The sequence below is a fragment of the Lolium rigidum genome, chromosome 2 (assembly GCF_022539505.1).
Source record: "Lolium rigidum isolate FL_2022 chromosome 2, APGP_CSIRO_Lrig_0.1, whole genome shotgun sequence".
Taxonomy (NCBI): Eukaryota; Viridiplantae; Streptophyta; class Magnoliopsida; order Poales; family Poaceae; genus Lolium; species Lolium rigidum.
In genome coordinates this window covers 18536428-18558405 of record NC_061509.1, presented here as the reverse complement: position 1 = coordinate 18558405, position 21978 = coordinate 18536428, and the positions used below count along the sequence as shown (strand labels likewise).

Genomic DNA, 21978 nt, shown 5'->3' with positions numbered 1-21978 from the left:
TATCCTAGATGAACCATCAGGTTTCTAAACAAATGAATCGCAAAGACAAGAAAACACTCACTGGGCGCTTCCAAATGGGAATCGGACGGAAACATGTTGGTTGTGAGTGGACTCACCAGAGTGGCAGTGCAAGAACGACACTGTATCTCTCGGAGCATGTCGGAGGTATAGTTCGCCACATTCTGAAAATAATTCTGCAGTTCTCACATGGCAATAGTACAAAAAAAGGACAACCAATATTTGTTTCCATTCAAATCATCTATGGTATTGCAACGGACTGTGAACAGCCATATGATGCTGTGAACAGAATAGTGCGACTCTGGAGGGTTTCAGGATGCTTCAAAAGAAGAAAAACTAATGAGATATGCGCGTTTACCTATGATGCTGCACAATTTGGCTTCTGGAAATTTTCTTCCACCGAAATGCATGGCTTCTGAATTCTAGTTCCCCCGGAGGGTTTCAGGTTGCAAGAAAAAAAGGTTGTTGCTAGAGTATGGAATTTTCTTACTGAAGCTTCAGGTATGTCTTCAGGAGTTCACGCAATAAGATCCAGGCAAACGAACTTGAATGTCCCATAAGGCCGCAGAAGACAATTCTTGAATGTTCCATACAAAATGAATCTAGTCATCTTAAGCTGGTTTGATGCACTTAGAGAGAAGAAACGGGCGCATGTTGAAAGAGAGTAGGTGATGCATGAAAGAACTTAGAGAAGAATGTTCTCAGAAACTGATCACACATATTTCACCCGGGCGTAGCCCTGGTTCCTCCTTAATCCATGGCATCTAGGTTTCCCTGTTTTCAGAAACTGAGCACACATATTTCACTACACCAATATGTTCTCACAAATGTAAACAAATATCATCTGAGAATGCTCTCAAAAGACAACCTCACCTTTTCTTCACTGTTGTTATCTCCAATAGAAGCAAATTCCACTGATAAAGACCATGACTTTGGTGTGTAGTGAGATGTTTCAACAGAAAATAGACCTGGAAGGTTTCAATTGAAACGGTTCACAAGAGAAGCTCTCTTGGGCAACAACCCTAAAGCATGGAATAAATATTTATACAATCTCCACATATTAATAGTGTTGAAGTTGATATACGACTATTGAGTTGCTAGGATATATAGCTATATAGGTAAATTCACATAAATGGGTCCTTTGTTAAGATGTACGTTATTTGTTGACAGATTTCTGATTGCTGGAAAAAGAACTTTACCACTGGTTGCTAGCAAATGTCAATGATGCCTCACCCATGATAGGAAAGAAAGAAGAATTCCTTCATTAAACTTTATCCAACCTTCTATTGGCGGTTAGCAATCCACAAATTTTCACTATTTACCTCTATTAGCATTTACAAGGGCATATGCATCATGTTTTTCCTGTAGATACAAAAGTAGGAACTAAGCGAGCAGTTGTGCGTTAAATTTTCATGAAATATACCTGTCTGAGTTGCAGAAAAACGAAGCATCTGATGGTAGGAACACCCACGTCGGGTAAGCAACAGCACAAGCGGCGGTGCTCTGGAGTCTGGACGTGGCCTTCCACCGATCATGACCGCGCCCAGCGCCATGGTGTATGTGCACGAGCCAGGATGCATACAGTCCCACATGCAAGTATGTCTTGGTGGCTTGCTGCCACGGACGTGCATGTGCATCCAGCTCCGGTGTACAGATTGGAAGGCCGGTGACCTGCTAGATAGGGAATCCGTGACGCAGGAAGGCGGCGGCCAGATCTTGAGGCCAGCGATGCAGGAAGGCGGCGGCCAGATCTTGAGGATAGCCACGCAGGAAGGCGGCGGCCAGATCATGAGGCCAGCGATGCAGGAAGACGGAAGCCACAGATCTTGAGGCCAGCGACACAGGACGGCGGCGGCCGGATCGTGAGGCCGGCGACGCAGTTTGTGGCAGCCAGATCGAAGATAACTTGGTAGGATGGAGGATGAGGAGGACCGCCAAGCGGGAGAAGAGAAGAACAAGCGCCCCGTCGCCGCCGGAAGAGTTCCGGCGGCGGCGAGACGCCTCCCGAGGTGGCAGCGGTGACGCCTCCGGCGACCCGGGGGAGCATCTGGCGGCACGAGGCGGCACGAGGAGCAGAGGCGGCGCTCTGGCCTGCTGCGGCAGCACGCTAGGTGTGCGTCATTGGGGCGGCGCGATGAGGTGGTCGCCGCGGAAGGGAGCGCGCTCGGGATTAGCGGTAGGGATTAGCGGGGTTAGCGATGGTTGACGAAAGATGATGGCAGAAAACGGAGGAAGTTCCTCCTTTTTAGATAGTAGAGACTTCTGTGGTAAACGGCGAAGGATGGGTACATGAATCACTTGGAAGATCAAGGTAGAAACTGTACTCTTCTTCAAACTACTAGGATTTATTTCAAATTACTTGATCCAAAGGGAAAATGGAGTGTATTTCATCAACACCATGATCTACTTTAAACCAAAAAACTAGCCCCCGTTCTACCATTTTAGGAATCAGATAAGTGGCATACATATCAAACAACATAAGGCATATAATGTCCCTATATGAAAACACAATGACAATCATTATTAATTTTTTAAGTACCAATTGCGGGCCGTCACATCCTACACAATGGAACAGCATAGAAAAACAGAGCCTGGGAATTGGTAATGGACAGTAACCAGCTGTGAGAACGTCATACAACTCTGGGTCTCACGTGTTAATGAGAATCAGAAGTGCATTTATAAACCATCGCAAGAGCAGCACCAGGCACATAACCAAGAGAACGCAAAATAGCACATGGCAAGGAGCATCCCATACAATTTATAAGGTGTGGCTACTACATACAACAGCAGCAGCAGGCACATATTCAGCAAAGCGCAACAATTCAGCAACAGCTTGAAGTTCACATTTGCAAGCCTAAGAAGAAATAGAACACTCAACGCCAGAAGGTAACCAAGTAACTTAACTCAATGGTTGGCTGTCATTGTATTTCCAGTACAGTTTTATTACAGAAAAGCAACAATAACATCCATTAGGTGTGGCCTGCAGCATCGGCTGTCGCTTGAAAAGAAAAAAAATCACAGATTCGGTCGGCATTTGCAAACACCGTGCAGATTATCATCAGTCAGGACCTACAGGAAGTTTCTAATGTCCAACTTCCTGACATCAGGCATTACCTCGTCCTTAAACTCCTCCCTGGAGGCAAATCATGTCAGTGAGTTGCTATCTTATAATAGAAGGATACAAAAACTATAAATTTCATGAAACTTTGTGATACCAAGCGGATGAGCAGACTACATTATGTTGAAACTTGGCAACAGCTTACTTGAATGATTTGAGGTATAATCCAAGAAATAATGATGTATTAGTTAAATAAGCATACCTCTTTAGTTGACCCTCCATGGCTTCAACACATTCCTTCTTAAGTTCTGACAGCTCGCTTTTAGCAATTTCCATTTCAAGTTCTTCCTCGATCTTGGGAAGATCCTCCTTTCGAATGCCAAGCCTATTTCAAGTTCCAGAAGTTAAGAGAACCAAAATGCAAACACACCTTACTCCGGCTAAAAATGATAATAGTTCAATAATATAAAACATGTCTAGCATGGACTTAATAGTACTAAATCTGCATCTGTTGCAATGGATCCAGACCACCAACCATAAGGAACAATATACAGTTGGACATGCAATCGTTATAAAAAAAATTGCAGCATGAAAACTATTGCAAATCGACCATAGGACTTATGCATTCTTTTTCCCAAGGGAAACCAGAAATGATGTCTCATTCAATGTCTGGGTTAAAAGTTAATAAAATACGAACGATCCATATTCAGTGATCAGCAAAGATGCATCTATATGAAACTATTAATGATATATCAACTGAAACAAAATTGACACTATCAAGATCAGAGATTCAGTGGTCAGCAAAGATTCATCTATATGAAACTATCAATGATATATCTTGCAACTAAAACAAAATTGACACCATCAAGTTCAGAGGAAGATACACATATTTACATACTTTTTGTTAATCTTATCAAACTCAGCAACAAGGAGAGCCATGTTCTTCTTGTCGCTCCTCAGAAGTGGCTTCTTAATGTCTTTTTCAACCTTCTCCAGAGCTTCCATCATTAAAGCCTCAATACCAATTTCATCTATAAGTCCACTCCTTTATCACAGAAAAAAAAAGTTTATATAAGAAATTAATTGCAAAAATATTGCAATGCCAACAAATGTTCATAAGAAGATTAAGCATTTTTTTACATGTTTTTATGTACTCAAACAATGACCACTCAAAAAAAACAGGCTATTGATTAGGTAACCGACATACTTTTTCCTGATCTCCTGCAGGGTATTCAAGTACGTCCTTGCATCAGGGATGTCCTTCGTGAAAGTCTCGATAGTATATTTAATTCTCTGAGAATCAGAAAGAAGACCTGCCCTGCATTTAGATAATGGTAGCATAATAGGTGATCAGGCCACTGACAACAATCTCGAATGTGAGATTAACTAAGAAAATTTTAGCAGAGAAGTGCATGCTTGCTTGTGGTGCTACATTCATACAGAACTCCTTTTACAGATGGCTATGTCCCAGCAAGTTGATTCCAAAAAGAAATCTTATCAACACGCATTAAAATGTGTACGTAAAACTTCTTTAGTTTGCGAGAAATAGATCTTACACCCTGAAAAATGGTATCTTTGCAAGATTATCAGCAAGTAATATAAATCTTGAATCTTTTATCATCCTACTGATATTGTAATCTTGCACTATAGGGTTTGAAGAATCAAAGGTTAAAAAAAAGAGATACACATTAAGAGTTGTATTAGATTGTATCCAACAAATTGTTCTTCAGGACCCTAATAAGAACTCTTGCACTATAGGGTTTGACGAATCAAAGGTTTTAAAATAAAGATATGAGAACATATTAAGATTTGTATTCATGCAGAACTTGGACCAGATTGTATCCAACAAATTGTTCTTCAGGATCCTAATAAGCACTCTTGATTGGTAATTTGGTATACAGTAACAACTCTTAGTACTTAATGATGAAATTTCCTATCCACGTTTACTAGCACCTAAGCACAGTCAGTAGAACATTGTGCAGCAGAACACAAAAATGAAGACAACAGGAAAGTGAGACGTTTAGTCATGAATACATGCAGTACAAAAGCCCATAGATTTTCTTACTTGTCTCGTACAGTCCTCATGACTTGGGCATAACCAGCAACTGCTGTTGGGTCATCTGGATCAATCGTGATCTTCTCCTTCTTAAGGACACTAAGTGCTGTCTCGAACTTCTTCTTTACCTCGAAGAATATGCCTTTCAATAGGTCTATACAGCATGGAAATAAAGGGATTAGGATTAAATCTAGCAAGAGCAGAAGAGCAGTACTGAGACTACAATCTTCATAAAGCAAGAACATAAATGATAAACTGACAAACTAACGGAAATTCAAAATGAAAGCATATTTTGCATGTTCATGGAAAGGGGAAGCACTCATTGATCCGTCATAAAGGTACAGCTTAGTCATAGGAGATATATTGAATAGACCAAAGTTAACTCCAAAAGAGAGCCACTAGGTTCTATTATGCAGCAGCATAAGCAGTTCACAAATTAAATAGTTCAACAAGCCAGGAAATAGTAGAGATTACAAAATTTCTAAAGCTTGTATGAAACTATCGCACCAAAAGAGTTCCAGACTAGAACGGTTATAAATTATAATTTGACAGTTTTTCCAGAACTAACAGTACTGGACTATGCACATAATCATAAACACTCATTAGAAACTAAACTCCAAAACTAACACCGCTGCACAGTACGGAGTGGTGCTAATCTCATACAAATGCAGAGTAACATTAAGATGCATACCATCTCCGCTGACAGGAGGGCGGTCAGCTGGAGCTGCCTCCTTGGCATACGAGCGTAGTTGAGAGACGCCTCCATTGGCCAAAGCAGCTTGGGCAGAATAGAGCTACAAGAACATATAATCAACAAGCTGATCAGCATTCACACGATCTAAATATGATAGGCATCGTAAACGAAACGTCCTGACGAAAAGATAGCTCCAAACTGAAACTTCACAGACTAATAACTTGTTTTGAATTAACTGTCACTGACGCTGCACTAGATGCTGTAGAGTATTCCTAGGCAGAATTAGCAAAACGTATGCCAGAATAAGTTGGCTACTGCATTATTACGACCTCAAATTTGACGGTAAAGCTATGAACAACATTTCAGCACAGGAGATACACGGCTTGGAAAACAGGAAAGTAAGAACATGAAGAATTGGGGCTGAAAGATCTGGACTGGAGTTGTCGGGAAACAAGGTATTTCCCTGGTCTATCCCCTCCGATCTCCGAGCATATTCCCTGTGCTCACGGAGCCGCTCCCACTGATCCCAACCCAATCGATCCGACAACCGCGGCCGAATCAGAGCGCATCACACTCGGAGACCTACCCATCACCGCTCTCGCCCTCCGAATACGGCAAGACAGCGCCACGATCCACGACTTGACAAAACAAACATCAACGGAGCGACCGAGATCCTGCGCGGGCAGCCCGGCGGCGGGCCGCGCGTGATCCGGACCAGATCTAACGGGAGCTAGGATGGGCGGGGCGGGCGAACCTGACGGGAGCGGGAGACGAGGCGAGCGGCGAGCGCCATGGCTGGTGCGGTGAGGAGGGAGGTGAAATGGAGGCGGACGCCCTTGCGCTTTGTGCGACTTGTGGAATCGCTCTCCGCCGTCCGATCTCGCACGGGACTCGCGCGTGGCGGTCGGATCTTAAAGCTCCCCCGGGTGCGTGGGTGGGTCCAGCGCCTTGCAGTGTGGGCCGCGAGCATATTCCATCAGTGGGCTTGACCCAACCTACCTCGCCTTCTCCTATTTCTCTAACTTTTTTTAGGAAAAGCCATTCTGATTGTTTTATTAAGGGACTGTCTAACGGCGGATCCTATACACCGACCAGGTCGGTGTATACGACTTGCCGCACACCCCCCCGGTATCGTTTGGGCCGGCCCATATCCTGCTTCGGTGTTCTGTTTCTTTCCCTTCTTTCTTCGTCGTTCTTCTTCGTTCTTAGGTGTCTCCGTGGCCCGCTTCGCTTCCCCAACTTCCAAATTGCGAGCTCGGAGCACGGATCAGATCGCCGAGTCGCGCGCCCCTCGCCCCCCGCTCCATCCCACTTCGTCCGGAGCCTCAGGTTCGGTTCGCTCCCCGCACTGAATTCTCGAGGTCTATTCGTGTTTCTTGTGAGGCGATTTCGTCTCGTTACTGGACTATTTGTTCGGTTGTTTCGTTAGTTTACCGCTGTGCTTTGATCCGATTCGGCCCTAATGCATCTCCGGCCGAAACGAGGGCATCTTCCCGGCGACTTTTGCGTACCCTGTGTGACTTTTTCGTAGGCGTGTTAAGAAAATCAGAGCTAGGATTTGTGCTGGAGATGTTCGATCCGGTAGCCTAAATGCGATTCTGGTATTTACCTGGTGAATGGGTGTTGTTGCTGCCTGTGATATAGTGAGGAGGCGTGATTGGTTAGTCCAGCATTTAATTTGTACTAGCATACACGGATGAGAGCATAGAAATGCATAGTTAAGTATTCCACGACAGCCCATCGCACTGTAATAGGGGCACTACTGCAGTGCTACTGGATTGAACGAGGAGTAACATGTCAGGCTTTCAGCCATTCCAATCAGATTTGGTTGGGTGAGCATTGCAATTCTGCAGGTGTAGTACGGTACAAATTTGATATTTTCTGCAGCTGTGTTAGAATAAAATAGAATGTATCGATGCAAGATTGGTTGCTTCACTTTTGTTACTCCAGATATAATGCCATAGGGAAATTAGCATCTTGATCTCCATGTTTGATACTGTAGGAGGTGCTGCAAGTAAGGGCTCAATGTGTAGCCTATTGATTTTTACTTCATTGTGTTATGGTAGATAGGTTAGTGTGTGTTTTGTTCAAACTGCTACATCTTGATACAGATTCCGGACTTGAGTACTGGGTACAACTCTGTGGCCCTGTTTCCTATATCATCTATCACAGGTTTAGTTATTAAAAATAATCTCACAAACATTTCACATGTCCTGATACTGTTCAAAGTAGAAAACCATTCATGCTTTTATTTTTGTTCAAGGTAAAAAAAAACGGTTCATACATAGAATCAGTTCATGCTTTGCACGGATATTGAAATAAAAGCTCCGTTCATGCGTTTATTTATGTTCAAGGTAGAAAACCGTTCATCTTGACAAAGGATATTGAAATAAAAGCTGCGTTCATGCGTTTATTTATGTTCAAGGTAGAAAACCGTTAATTCCAAGAATGCGTTCATGCTTTGCATTTTTATTTAAGGTACGAAACCGTTCATTCCAAGAATCGTTCATGCTTTTATTTTTGTTCAAGGTAGGTAAACCGTTCATTCCAAGAATCCTGTCATGCTTTTATTTTTGTTCAAGGTAGGTAAAACGTTCATTCCAAGAATCTGCATGCTTTTATTTATATTCAAGGTAGAAAGCCGCTAATGCCAAGAATCCGTTCATGCTTGGATTTATATGTTCCTTGTACGAAATCGTTCATGCCAAGAATCTGTTCATGCTTGCATTTTTGTTCAAGGTATGAAACCGTTCATTCCAAGAATCCATTCATAATTTTATTTTTGTTCAAGGTACGAAACCGTTCATTCCAAAAATCCGTTCATGCTTTTATTTTTGTTCAAGGAAGAAAACCGCTCATGCCAAGAATCTGTTCATGCTTTTAATTTATGTTCAAGGTAGAAAACCTTTAATTCCAAGAATACGTTCATGGTTTAGTTTTTTGTTCAAGGTTGAAAACCGTTCATGCTCGTATTTTATGGTCAAGCTACCAAAGCCGTTCATGCTTGCATTTATGTTCACGGTTCGAAACCATTCATTCAAGAATCTGTTCATGCTTTTATTTCTGTTGAAGGTAGAAAATAGTTCATGCCAACGATCCGTTCATGCTCGTATTTATGGTCAAGGTAGGAAACCGTTCATGCCAAGAATTTGTTCATGCATTATTTAATGTTGAAGCTATCAAAACTGTTCATGCCAAGATTCTGTTCATTCTTGTATTTAAGGTCAAGGTAGGAAATCATTAATGAGAAGAATTCGTTCATGCTTATATTTTATGGTCAAGGTAGAAAACCGTTCATTCCGAAAAAATCTGTGCAAGCTTTTATTTATGTTCAAGGCACCGCTCATGCGAAAGAATCAGTTAATGATTCTTTTCCAAGGTATGAAACCGTTCATTCCAAGAATCCGATCATGCTTTTATTTTTTGTTCAAGATAGAAAACCGTTCATGCCAATAATTCGTTCATGCTTTTATTTTTGTTCAAGGTAGAAAACAGTTCATTCCAAGAATCCGTTCATGCTTGCATTTATGTTCAAGGTACGAAACCACTCATGCCAAGAATCCGTTCATGCTTACATTATTTTTCAAGGTTCGAAACCGTTCATTCCAAGAATTTGTTTTTGTTCAAGGTAGAAACCGTTCATTTGAAGAATCCAGTCATGCTTTTATTTTTCGTTCAATGTAGAATACTGTTCATTCCCATAATCCGTTCATGCTTTAATTTATGTTGAAGGTAGAACTGCTCATGCCAAGAATCCTTTCTATTTTGTCTCCTATTTTTTTATGCTTATTGGAATTTTCTATTCTTCCAATTAATGCAAATATGATTCTGGGATTTTTGTCATTCAGTTCATTAGATGGTACAACAGAATTGAAGTATAATCATTTTCAAATGTTAGCTTCATATTCTTTTAATTCTTCAGCATTTGACTTTTTCTTTCGTGTATGGAATTTATACACTCTTTGGCATATGTTAAAAAAAAGTTTGACGTTCAAGCCATACGTGAAAAATCTCTACTCAACTTGTGATAAGCAAGTATGATGAGAATGAGATACCATTATCAAGACAATTCATTGCTAAACATACCAGTACTTTTTTTACCTGTTTTCATTATGCCCTTCCATCATGTCACACCTTAAACCTTCTTTTCGTTGGTACTAGCCTACACTTTCTTGTCCATTTGATGGCAAAATTATTCCACTTTCTAACAGTTTATAGCACTGGTTATGAGCACTATAGTTATCCGCGGGTAAAGTGTTCATGACACTTTTCATCCTTTGTTTTCGTTCCCCAAATAGTCCAGTCTCGTCAAATTGTGTCATCTTCAGAAACTTTTCATCCCATCTTCACAAGAAGAATATGAACACATAGAAACATAAGTTATAGAAAAGAGTATATTCGGTAACTCTGAACTTTATATTTTCATCTGTGAAAATCCCTGAGCTTCTTCAGCCAGAACGTCATGGGAAACATGAAGACTCTGAAATGCATTGTCAATCCAACTTGTGGTAAACAGTAAAATGAAATTTCTCACTCTTTCGCAGGTTCCACACCTTCTTCATTGACCAAAGTTCACATCCTCCGAGCAGGAAGAGATGATATATCATAAAAGTAAGTTTCTTATTTTTTTGAGCGGTACAAAGAAATTAATATAATTTCTTTTGCATTTCAAAAAACATTAATCTAGATTTTTCTTCTTTTCTCTATTTCATTTTCCCAGATATTTCATAAGGGAAAGGAACACAACACAAGCATGGAAATGCTTCTCCTACAAGGCAAGGAGATTCACAGATCATTCGGAAGGAAAGCATCGAAAACGAGTTTCCAAGTGATAAACATGAATTCTGTGTACCCAGACAGAAAAATGTTTTGTCCCTATTTGTCACATTTTGACAGTTTTTTCTCATTGATGTGTATTACGTGCTATACAAACGGGGAAGAATCAGTACAGTTCCCTTTTATCATGTATATCTGATGCAAAAAAAAATGTTTCGTTGAACAGTACAGTTCACTTTTTAGCTTCTGGTTAATGCAAAAAAAAAATTCAATGAAACAGTCCGAAACAGTACGAAAATCATTAGGGGAAATGCATCGACTAAACACAACAGACAGGAACATGGAAATGCACGAAAACATCGAGCAAGAATAAATACCGAACGGTTCACTGTAACTGGGCCAAGCCCACATACGACCAGAGGGGTGTGCGGCACCGGATCACTGCCGACCAGGTCGGTGCATAGCACCTCCCCTGTCTAACCATCATCTAGCTGATTTTGCAATTGGACATAAGTTAGATTTTTGTCTTTCATTAGTATGCATTTACTCATTTAATCCCCTGTTTCAAATCCTCGTTTCGGACGGTCAAGACATTTAAAAAAGTCGAATTGTTCATTCTTGTCAGTCCGGTTTTCTTCATGGGATTTTCCAATCGCCATTATGACTACCGATCAATTGAGCTGGGATTTTCTCACACATGGACTGAAAATAGACCATTATTGTTACATCAGCTTTTTTAGCCTTACACATAAACATGAAAAGTGAGCCTTCTATTCCTTGGCATGCTCTATAAACTACCTTCCCGTTAGCATCTCTCTCTTTTCCTCCTCATGCGAAGACGTGATACGTCTCAAACGTATCTATAATTTCTTATGTTCCATGCTACTTTTATGATGATACTCACATGTTTTATACACATTATATGTCATTATTATGTATTTTCCGGCACTAACCTATTGACGAGATGCCGAAGAGCCGATTCTTGTTTTCTGCTGTTTTTGGTTTCAGAAATCCTACAAAGAAAATATTCTCGGAATTGGACGAAATTAACGCCTAGGGTCTTATTTTTCCACGAAGCTTCCAGAAGACCGAGGGAGAAACGAAGTGGGGCCACGGGGCGCCGCCACACTAGGGCGGCGCGGCCTAAGGGGGGCCCGCGCAGCCCTAGCGTGTGGGGCCCCCGTGACTCATCCGACTCCGCCCTTCCGCCTACTTAAAGCCTTCGTCGCGAAACCCTCTGTACCGAGAGCCACGATACGGAAAACCTTCCAAAGACGCCGCTGCCGCCAATCCCATCTCGGGGGATTCAGGAGATCGCCTCCGGCACCCTGCCGGAGAGGGGAATCACCTCCCGGAGGGCTCTTCATCGCCATGATCGCCTCCGGATCGATGTGTGAGTAGTTCACCCCTGGACTATGGGTCCATAGCAGTAGCTAGATGGTTGTCTTCTCCTCATTGTGCTATCATGTTAGATCTTGTGAGCTGCCTATCATGATCAAGATCATCTATTTGTAATGCTACATATTGTGTTTGTTGGGATCCGGTGAATATTGAATACTATGTCAAGTTGATTATCAATCTATCATATATGTTGTCTATGTTCTTGCATGCTCTCCGTTGCTAGTAGAGGCACTGGCCAAGTTGATACTTGTAACTCCAAGAGGGAGTATTTATGCTCGATAGTGGATTCATGCCTCCATTGAATCTGGGACAGTGACAGAAAGTTCTAAGGTTGTGGATGTGTTGTTGCTACTAGGGATAAAACATTGATGCTTTGTCTAAGGATATTTGTGTTGATTACATTACGCACCATACTTAATGCAATTATCTGTTGCTTGCAACTTAATACCGTAAGGGGTTCGGATGATAACCTGAAAGTGGACTATTTAGGCATAGATGCATGCTGGATAGCGGTCTATGTACTTTGTCGTAATGCCCTGATTAAATCTCATAGTACTCATCATGATATATGTATGTGCATTGTTATGCCTTCTTTATTTGTCAATTGCCCAACCGTAATTTGTTCACCCAACATGCTACTTATCTTATGGGAGAGACACCACTAGTGAACTGTGGACCCCGGTCCATTCTTTACATCCGAAATACAATCTACCGCAATTGTTCTTTACTCGCTCTTCGCAAACAAACATCATCTTCCACACTATACAATTAATCCTTTGTTTACGAGCAAGCCGGTGAGATTGACAACCTCACCGTTACGTTGGGGCAAAGTACTTTGATTGTGTTGTGCAGGTTCCACGTTGGCGCCGGAATCCCTGGTGTTGCGCCGCACTACATTTCGCCGCCATCAACCTTCAACGTGCTTCTTGGCTCCTACTGGTTCGATAAACCTTGGTTTCTTACTGAGGAAAACTTGCTACTGTACGCATCACACCTTCCTCTTGGGTTCCCAACAGACATGTGTTAATTGCACGCATCAAGCTCTTTTTCTGGCGCCGTTGCCGGGGAGATCAAGACACGCTGCAAGGGGAGTCTTCCACTTCCAATCTCTTTACTTTGTTTTTGTCTTGCTTTATTTTATTTACTACTTTGTTTGCTGCACTAAAATAAAACACACAAAAATTAGTTGCTAGCTTTACTTTATTTACTGTCTTGTTTGCGTTCTCCATATTAAAAATACAAAAAAATTAGCTACTTGCATTTACTTTATCTAGTTTGCTTTATTTACTACTGTTAAAATGAATACTCCTGAAAACACTAAGTTGTGTGACTTCACTAGCACAAATAATAATGATTTCTTATGCACACCTATTGCTTCACCTGCTACTGCAGCAGAATTCTTTCAAATTAAACCTGCTTTACTAAATCTTGTCATGAGAGAGCAATTTTCTGGTGTTAGTTCTAATGATGCTGCTGCCCATCTTAATAATTTTGTTGAACTATGTGAAATGCAAAAGTATAAGGATGTAGATGGTGATATTATAAAATTGAAATTGTTTCCTTTCTCCTTAAGAGGAAGAGCTAAAGATTGGTTGCTATCTTTGCCTAAGAATAGTATTGATTCATGGACTAAATGTAAGGATGCTTTTATTGGTAGATATTATCCTCCTGCTAAAATTATATCTTTGAGAAGTAGCATAATGAATTTTAAACAATTGGATAATGAACATGTTGCTCAAGCGTGGGAAAGAATGAAATCTTTGGTAAAGAATTGCCCAACCCATGGACTAACTACTTGGATGATCATCCAAACCTTCTATGCAGGATTGAATTTTTCTTCGCGGAACCTATTGGATTCAGCTGTTGGAGGTACCTTTATGTCCATCACTCTAGGCGCCGCAACAAAGTTTCTTGATGATATGATGACAAATTACTCTGAATGGCACACGGAAAGGGCTCCACAAGGTAAGAAGGTAAATTCTGTTGAAGAAACCTCTTCCTTGAGTGATAAGATTGATGTGATTATGTCTATGCTTGTGAATGGTAGATCTAATGTTGATCCTAATAATGTTCCTTTAGCTTCATTGGTTGCCCAAGAAGAACATGTTGATGTGAACTTTATTAAAAATAATAATTTCAACAACAATGCTTATAGGAATAATTCTGGTAACAACTATAGGCCATATCCTTCTGCTAATAGTAATGGTTATGGTAATTCTTATGGGAATTCTTACAACAATAATAGGAGTGTACCCCCTGGTCTTTAAGCCATGCTTAAAGAATTTATTAGTACACAAACTGCTTTTAACAAATCTGTTGAGGAAAAGCTTGATAAAATTGATATTCTTGCTTCTAAGGTTGATAGACTTGCCTCTCGATGTTGATCTTTTAAAATTGAAAGTTATGCCTAATAAGGATATTGATAATAAGATTGTTACTACAGCAAATGCCATCCAAGTTAGAATTAATGAGAATATAAGATTGATGGCTGAATTGCATGCTAGGTGGGAAAGAGAAGAAAACGAAAAACTTGCTAAAGAGAATAATGTAGCTAAAGTTTGGACTATTACCACCACTAGTAATGATAATGATTCACATGTTGCTGATGCGTGCAATTAACACACGTCCGTTGGGAACCCCAAGAGGAAGGTATGATGCGTACAGTAGCAAGTTTTCCCTCAGAAAGAAACCAAGGTTTATCGAACCAGGAGGAGCCAAGAAGCACGTTGAAGGTTGATGGCGGTAGGATGTAGTGCGGCGCAACACCAGGGATTCCGGCGCCAACGTGGAACCCTGCACAACACAACCAAAGTACTTTGCCCCAACGAAACAGTGAGGTTGTCAATCTCACCGGCTTGTCTGTAACAAAGGATTAACCGTATTGTGTGGAAGATGATTGTTTGCGAGAAAACGAGTAAAGAACAAGTATTGCGAGTAGATTGTATGCGATGTAAAGAATAGGACCGGGGTCCACAGTTCACTAGAGGTGTCTCTCCCATAAGATAAATAGCATGTTGGGTGAACAAATTACAGTCGGGCAATTGACAAATAGAGAGGGCATGACAATGCACATACATGATATGATAAATATAGTGAGATTTAATTGGGCATTACGACAAAATACATAGACCGCTATCCAGCATGCATCTATGCCTAAAAAGTCCACCTTCAGGTTATCATCCGAACCCCTTCCGGTATTAAGTTGCAAACAACAGACAATTGCATTAAGTGTGGTGCGTAATGTAATCAATAACTACATCCTTGGACATAGCATCAATGTTTTATCCCTAGTGGCAACAACACATCCACAACCTTAGAACTTTACGTCACTCGTCCCGGATTTAATGGAGGCATGAACCCACTATCGAGCATAAATACTCCCTCTTGGAGTTAAGAGCAAAAACTTGGCCGAGCCTCTACTAATAACGGAGAGCATGCAAGATCATAAACAACACATAGGTAATAGATTGATAATCACCATAACATAGTATTCTCTATCCATCGGATCCCGACAAACACAACATATAGCATTACGGATAGATGATCTTGATCATGTTAGGCAGCTCACAAGATCCAACAATGAAGCACATAAGGAGAAGACGACCATCTAGCTACTCGCTATGGACCCATAGTCCAGGGGTGAACTACTCACTCATCACTCCGGAGGCGATCATGGCGATGAAGAGTCCTCCGGGAGATGATTCCCCTCTCCGGCAGGGTGCTGGAGGCGATCTCCTGAATCCCCCGAGATGGGATTGGCAGCGGCGGCGTCTCAGTAAGGTTTTCCGTATCGTGGCTCTCGGTACTAGGGGTTTCGCGACGGAGGCTTTAAGTAGGCGGAAGGGCAACGCCGGGGGCCACACGAGGGCCCCACACGCTAGGGCCGCGCGGCCAAGGCCTGGGCCGCGCCACCCTAGTGTGGCGGCGCCTCGTGGTCGCACTTCCTTTCCCCCTCGGTCTTCTGGAAGCTTCGTGCAAAAACAGGACCCTGGGCGTTGATTTCGTCCAATTCCGAGAATATTTCCTTACTAGGATTTCTGAAACCAAAAACAGCAGAAAACAAGAATCGGCTCTTCGGCATCTTGTTAATAGGTTAGTGCCGGAAAATGCATAAATACGACATATAATGTGTATAAAACATGTAGATATCATCAATAATGTAGCATGGAACATAAGAAATTATCGATACGTCGGAGACGTATCAGCATCCCCAAGCTTAGTTCCTGCTCGTCCCGAGCAGGTAAACGATAACAAAGATAATTTCTGGAGTGACATGCCATCATAACCTTGATCATACTATTGTAAGCATATGTAATGAATGCAGCGATCAAAAACAATGGTAATGACATGAGTAAACAAATGAATCATAAAGCAAAGACTTTTCATGAATAGTACTTCAAGACAAGCATCAATAAGTCTTGCATAAGAGTTAACTCATAAAGCAATAAATCAAAGTAAAGGTATTGAAGCAACACAAAGGAAGATTAAGTTTCAGCGGTTGTTTTCAACTTATAACATGTATATCTCATGGATATTGTCAATGTAAAGTAATATAACAAGTGCAATATGCAAGTATGTAGGAATCAATGCACAGTTCACACAAGTGTTTGCTTCTTGAGGTGGAGAGAAATAGGTGAATGATACGTCTCCGACGTATCGATAATTTCTTATGTTCTATGCCATATTATTGATGATACCTACATGTTTTATGCACACTTTATGTCATATTCGTGCATTTTACGGAACTAACCTATTAACAAGATGCCGAAGTGCCGTTCTCGTTTTCTCGCTGTTTTTGGTTTCGAAATCCTAGTAACGAAATATTCTCGGAATTGGACGAAACAAAGACCCGAGGGCCTATTTTTCCACGGAGCTTCCGGAAGACCGAAGAACATACGAAGTGGGGCCACGAGGTGGCGACACCACAAGGCGGCGCGGCCTGGGGGGCCCGCGCCGCCCTATGGTGTGGCCCCCTCGTCTGGCCCCCGACTCTGCCCTTCCGCCTACTTAAAGCCTCCGTCGCGAAACCCCTGAGGCGAAAAACCACGATACGGAAAACCTTCCGGAGACGCCGCCGCCGCCGATCCCATCTCGGGGGATTCTGGAGATCTCCTCCGGCACCCTGCCGGAGAGGGGATTCATCTCCCGGAGGACTCTACACCGCCATGGTCGCCTCCGGAGTGATGAGTGAGTAGTTCACCCCTGGACTATGGGTCCATAGCGATAGCTAGATGGATGTCTTCTCCTCATTGTGCTTCATTGTTGGATCTTGTGAGCTGCCTAACATGATCAAGATCATCTATCCGTAATTCTATATGTTGTGTTTGTCGGGATCCGATGGATAGAGAATACCATGTCATGTTAATTATCAAGTTATTACATATGTGTTGTTTATGATCTTGCATGCTCTCCGTTACTAGTAGAGGCTCGGCCAAGTTTTTGCTTTTAACTCCAAGAGGGAGTATTTATGCTCGATAGTGGGTTCATGCCTGCATTGACACCGGGACGAGTGACGAAAGTTCTAAGGTTGTGTTGTGTTGTTGCCACTAGGGATAAAACATTGGCGCTATGTCCGAGGATGTAGTTGTTGATTACATTACGCACCATACTTAATGCAATTGTCTCGTTGCTTTGCAACTTAATACTTGGAGGGGTTCGGATGATAACCTGAAGGTGGACTTTTTAGGCATAGATGCGGTTGGATGGCGGTCTATGTACTTTGTCGTAATGCCCAATTAAATCTCACTATACTTATCATGTCATGTATGTGCATTGTTATGCCCTCTCTATTTGTCAATTGCCCGACTGTAATTTGTTCACCCAACATGCTTTTATCTTATGGGGGAGACATCTCTAGTGAAATGTGGACCCCGGTCCATTCTTTAATACTGAAATACAAATCTGCTGCAATACTTGTTTTTACTATTTTCTCTGCAAACAATCATCTTCCACACAATACGGTTAATCCTTTGTTACGGCAAGCCGGTGAGATTGACAACCTCACTCGTTTCGTTGGGGCAAAGTACTTTGGTTGTGTTGTGCAGGTTCCACGTTGGCGCCGGAATCTCCGGTGTTGCGCCGCACTACATCCCGCCGCCATCAACCTTCAACGTGCTTCTTGGCTCCTCCTGGTTCGATAAACCTTGGTTTCTTTTCGAGGGAAAACTTGCTGCTGTGCGCATCATACCTTCCTCTTGGGGTTGCCCAACGAACGTGTGAAATACACGCCATCAAGCACATTTTCTGGCGCCGTTGCCGGGGAGATCAAGACACGCTGCAAGGGGAGTCTCCACTTCTCAATCTCTTTACTTTGTTTTGTCTTGCTTTATTTTATTTACTACTTTGTTTGCTATATCAAAAACACAAAAAAAATTAGTTTACTTGCATTTACTTTATCTAGTTTGCTTTATTTACTATTGCTAAAATGGCCAACCCCGAAAATACTAAGTTGTGTGACTTCACTAGCACAAATAATAATGATTTCTTATGCACACCTATTGCTCCACCTGCTACTACGAGCAGAATTCTTTGAAATTAAACACTGCTTTACTTGAATCTTGTTATGCGAGAGCAATTTTCACGGTGTTAGTTCCGATGATGCTGCTGCCCATCTCAATAATTTTGTTGAACTATGTGAAATGCAAAAGTATAAAGATGTAGATGGTGACATTATAAAATTAAAATTGTTTCCTTTCTCATTAAGAGGAAGAGCTAAAGACTGGTTGCTATCTCTGCCTAAGAATAGTATTGATTCCTGGACTAAATGCAAGGATGCTTTTATTGGTAGATATTATCCCCCTGCTAAAATTATATCTTTAAGGAGTAGCATAATGAATTTTAAACAATTGGATAATGAACATGTTGCTCAAGCTTGGGAAAGAATGAAATCTCTGGTTAAAAATTGCCCAACCCATGGACTGACTACTTGGATGATCATCCAAACCTTCTATGCAGGACTAAATTTTTCTTCGCGGAATTTATTGGATTCAGCTGCTGGAGGTACCTTTATGTCCATCACTTGGTGAAGCAACAAAGCTCCTTGATAATATGATGATTAATTACTCTGAATGGCACACGGAAAGAGCTCCACAAGGTAAGAAGGTAAATTCTGTTGAAGAATCCTCTTCCTTGAATGATAAGGTTGATGCTATTATGTCTATGCTTGCGAATGATAGGACTAATGTTGATCCTAATAATGTTCCATTAGCTTCATTGGTTGCTCAAGAAGAACATGTTGATGTAAACTTCATTAAAAATAGTAATTTCAACAACAATGCTTATCGGAACAATTCTAGTAATAACTATAGGCCATATCCTTATAATAATGGTAACGGTTATGCTAATTCTTATGGGAATTCTTACAACAATAATAGGAATACACCCCCTGGACTTGAAGCCATGCTTAAAGAATTTATTAGTACACAAACTGCTTTTAACAAATCTGTTGAGGAAAAACTCAATAAAATTGATATTCTTGTTTCTAGAGTTGATAGTCTTGCCTCTGATGTTGATCTTTTGAAATCGAAAGTTATGCCTAATAGGGATATTGAAAATAAAATTGTTACTACAGCAAATGCCATCCAAGTTAGAATTAATGAGAATATAAGATTAATGGCTGAACTGAGTGCTAGGTGGGATAGAGAAGAAAATGAAAAACTAGCTAAAAAGGAAAATGTAGCTAAAGTTTGGACTATTACCACCACTAGCAATGCTAATGATTCACATGTTGCTGCACCTCCTACTATCAATGGTAAAATAATTGGTGTTGGCAATGCTTCTACTCCTAGTGCAAAGCGCGCAAAATTACCTGAAGCTGCTAAAACTGCTGAAACTGCCTGTGATAAAACTGCTGAAATTTTTTTCAACCTAGGGGATGATAATCCCATTGCTTTAGATTGTAATGATTTAGATTTTGATGATTGCCACATCTTTGAAGTTATAAAGTTCTTGCAAAAACTTGCTAAAAGTCCCAATGCTAGCGCTATAAATTTGGCTTTCACAAAACATATTACAAATGCTCTCATAAAACCTAGAGAAGAAAAACTAAAACTTGAAACTTCTATTCCTAGAAAGCTAGAGGATGGTTGGGAGCCCATCATTAAAATGAGAGTTAAAGATTTTGATTGTAATGCTTTATGTGATCTTGGTGCAAGTATTTACGTTATGCCTAAAAAGTCTATGATATGCTTGACTTGCCACCATTGAAAAACTGTTATCTGGATGTTAATCTCGTCGATAATGCTAAAAAGAAACCTTTGGGGAAAGTTGATAATGTTCATATTATGGTTAACAATAACCTTGTCCCCGTTGATTTTGTTGTCTTGGATATTGAATGCAATGCATCTTGCCCCATTATATTGGGAAGACCTTTTCTTCGAACGGTTGGTGCTACTATTGATATGAAGGAAGGTAATATTAAATATCATTTTCCTCTCAAGAAAGGTATGGAACACTTCCCTAGAAAGAGAATGAAGTTACCTTATGATTCTATCATTAGAACAAATTATGATGTTGATGCTTCATCTCTCGATGTTACTTGAGATACACTTTACTGCGCCTAGGCGAAAGGCGTTAAAGAAAGCGCTTATGGGAGACAACCCATGTTTTTACTCCAGTATTTTTGTTTTATATTTGTGTCTTGGAAGTTGTTTACTACTGTAGCAACCTCTCCTTATCTTAGTTTTATGTTTTGTTGTGCCAAGTAAAGTCTTTGATAGAAAAATAAGTACTAGATTTGGATTACTGCGCAGTTCCAGATTTCTTTGCTGTGTCACGAATCTGGGTCTATCTCCCTGTAGGTAGCTCAGAAAATTAAGACAATTTACGAGCATGATCCTCGGATATGTACGCAACTTTCATTCAATTTGAGCATTTTCGTTTGAGCAAGTCTGGTGGCCTAATAAAATCCATCTTTACGGATCTGTTCTGTTTTGACAGATTCTGTCTTTTATTTCGCATTGCCTCTTTTGCTATGTTGGATGAATTTCTTTGATCCACTAATGTCCAGTAGCTTTATGCAATGTCCAGAAGTGTTAAGAATGATTGTGTCACCTCTGAACATGTGAATTTTTATTATGCACTAACCCTCTAATGAGTTGTTTCGAGTTTGGTGTGGAGGAAGTTTTCAAGGATCAAGAGAGGAGTATGATGCAATATGATCAAGGAGAGTGAAAGCTCTAAGCTTGGGGATGCCCCGGTGGTTCACCCCTGCATATTATAAGAAGACTCAAGCGTCTAAGCTTGGGGATGCCCAAGGCATCCCCTTCTTCATCGACAACATTATCGGGTTCCTCCCTCGAAACTATATTTTTATTCCGTCACATCTTATGCACTTTGCTTGGAGCGTCGGTTTGTTTTTGTTTTTGTTTTGTTTGAATAAAATGGATCCTTGCATTCACTTTATGGGAGAGAGACACGCTCCGCTGTAGCATATGGACAAGTATGTCCTTAGGCTCTACTCATAGTATTCATGGCGAAGTTTCTTCTTCGTTAAATTGTTATATGGTTGGAATTGGAAAATGATACATGTAGTAAAATGCTATAATGTCTTGGATAATGTGATACTTGGCAATTGTTGTGCTCATGTTTAAGCTCTTGCATCATATACTTTGCACCCATTAATGAAGAAATACTTAGAGCTTGCTAATTTGGTTTGCATATTTAGTTTCTCTAGAGTCTAGATAACATCTAGTATTGAGTTTTGAACAACAAGGAAGACGGTATGGAGTCTTATAATGTTTACCATATGTCTTTTATGTGAGTTTTGCTGTACCGTTCATCCTTGTGTTTGTTTCAAATAACCTTGCTAGCCTAAACCTTGTATCGAGAGGGAATACTTCTCATGCATCCAAAATACTTGAGCCAACCACTATGCCATTTGTGTCCACCATACCTACCTACTACATGGTATTTATCCGCCATTCCAAAGTAAATTGCTTGAGTGCTACCTTTAAAATTCCATCATTCACCTTTGCA

General features: G+C 40.9%; 1 protein-coding gene and 1 long non-coding RNA gene across 2 annotated transcripts; one reads left to right on the top strand and one right to left on the bottom strand.

Moving 5' to 3' along the window:
* Positions 1-2905: 2905 nt before the first annotated feature.
* Positions 2906-6690, bottom strand: LOC124691370 (probable ATP synthase 24 kDa subunit, mitochondrial). The gene is made up of 7 exons (XM_047224655.1): positions 6581-6690; positions 5824-5926; positions 5142-5286; positions 4284-4394; positions 3975-4121; positions 3339-3461; positions 2906-3151 (listed from the first exon to the last, which is right to left on the bottom strand). Exons 1-7 carry the CDS (start codon positions 6617-6619, stop codon positions 3088-3090), a joined length of 732 nt encoding a protein of 243 aa, XP_047080611.1. The 5' UTR covers positions 6620-6690; the 3' UTR covers positions 2906-3087.
* Positions 6691-7059: 369 nt separating this feature from the next.
* LOC124686041 lies at positions 7060-10796 on the top strand. Its single transcript, XR_006997698.1, has 3 exons — positions 7060-7155; positions 10371-10437; positions 10547-10796. It is a non-coding gene; the product is annotated as an uncharacterized LOC124686041 (long non-coding RNA).
* Positions 10797-21978: the final 11182 nt, after the last annotated feature.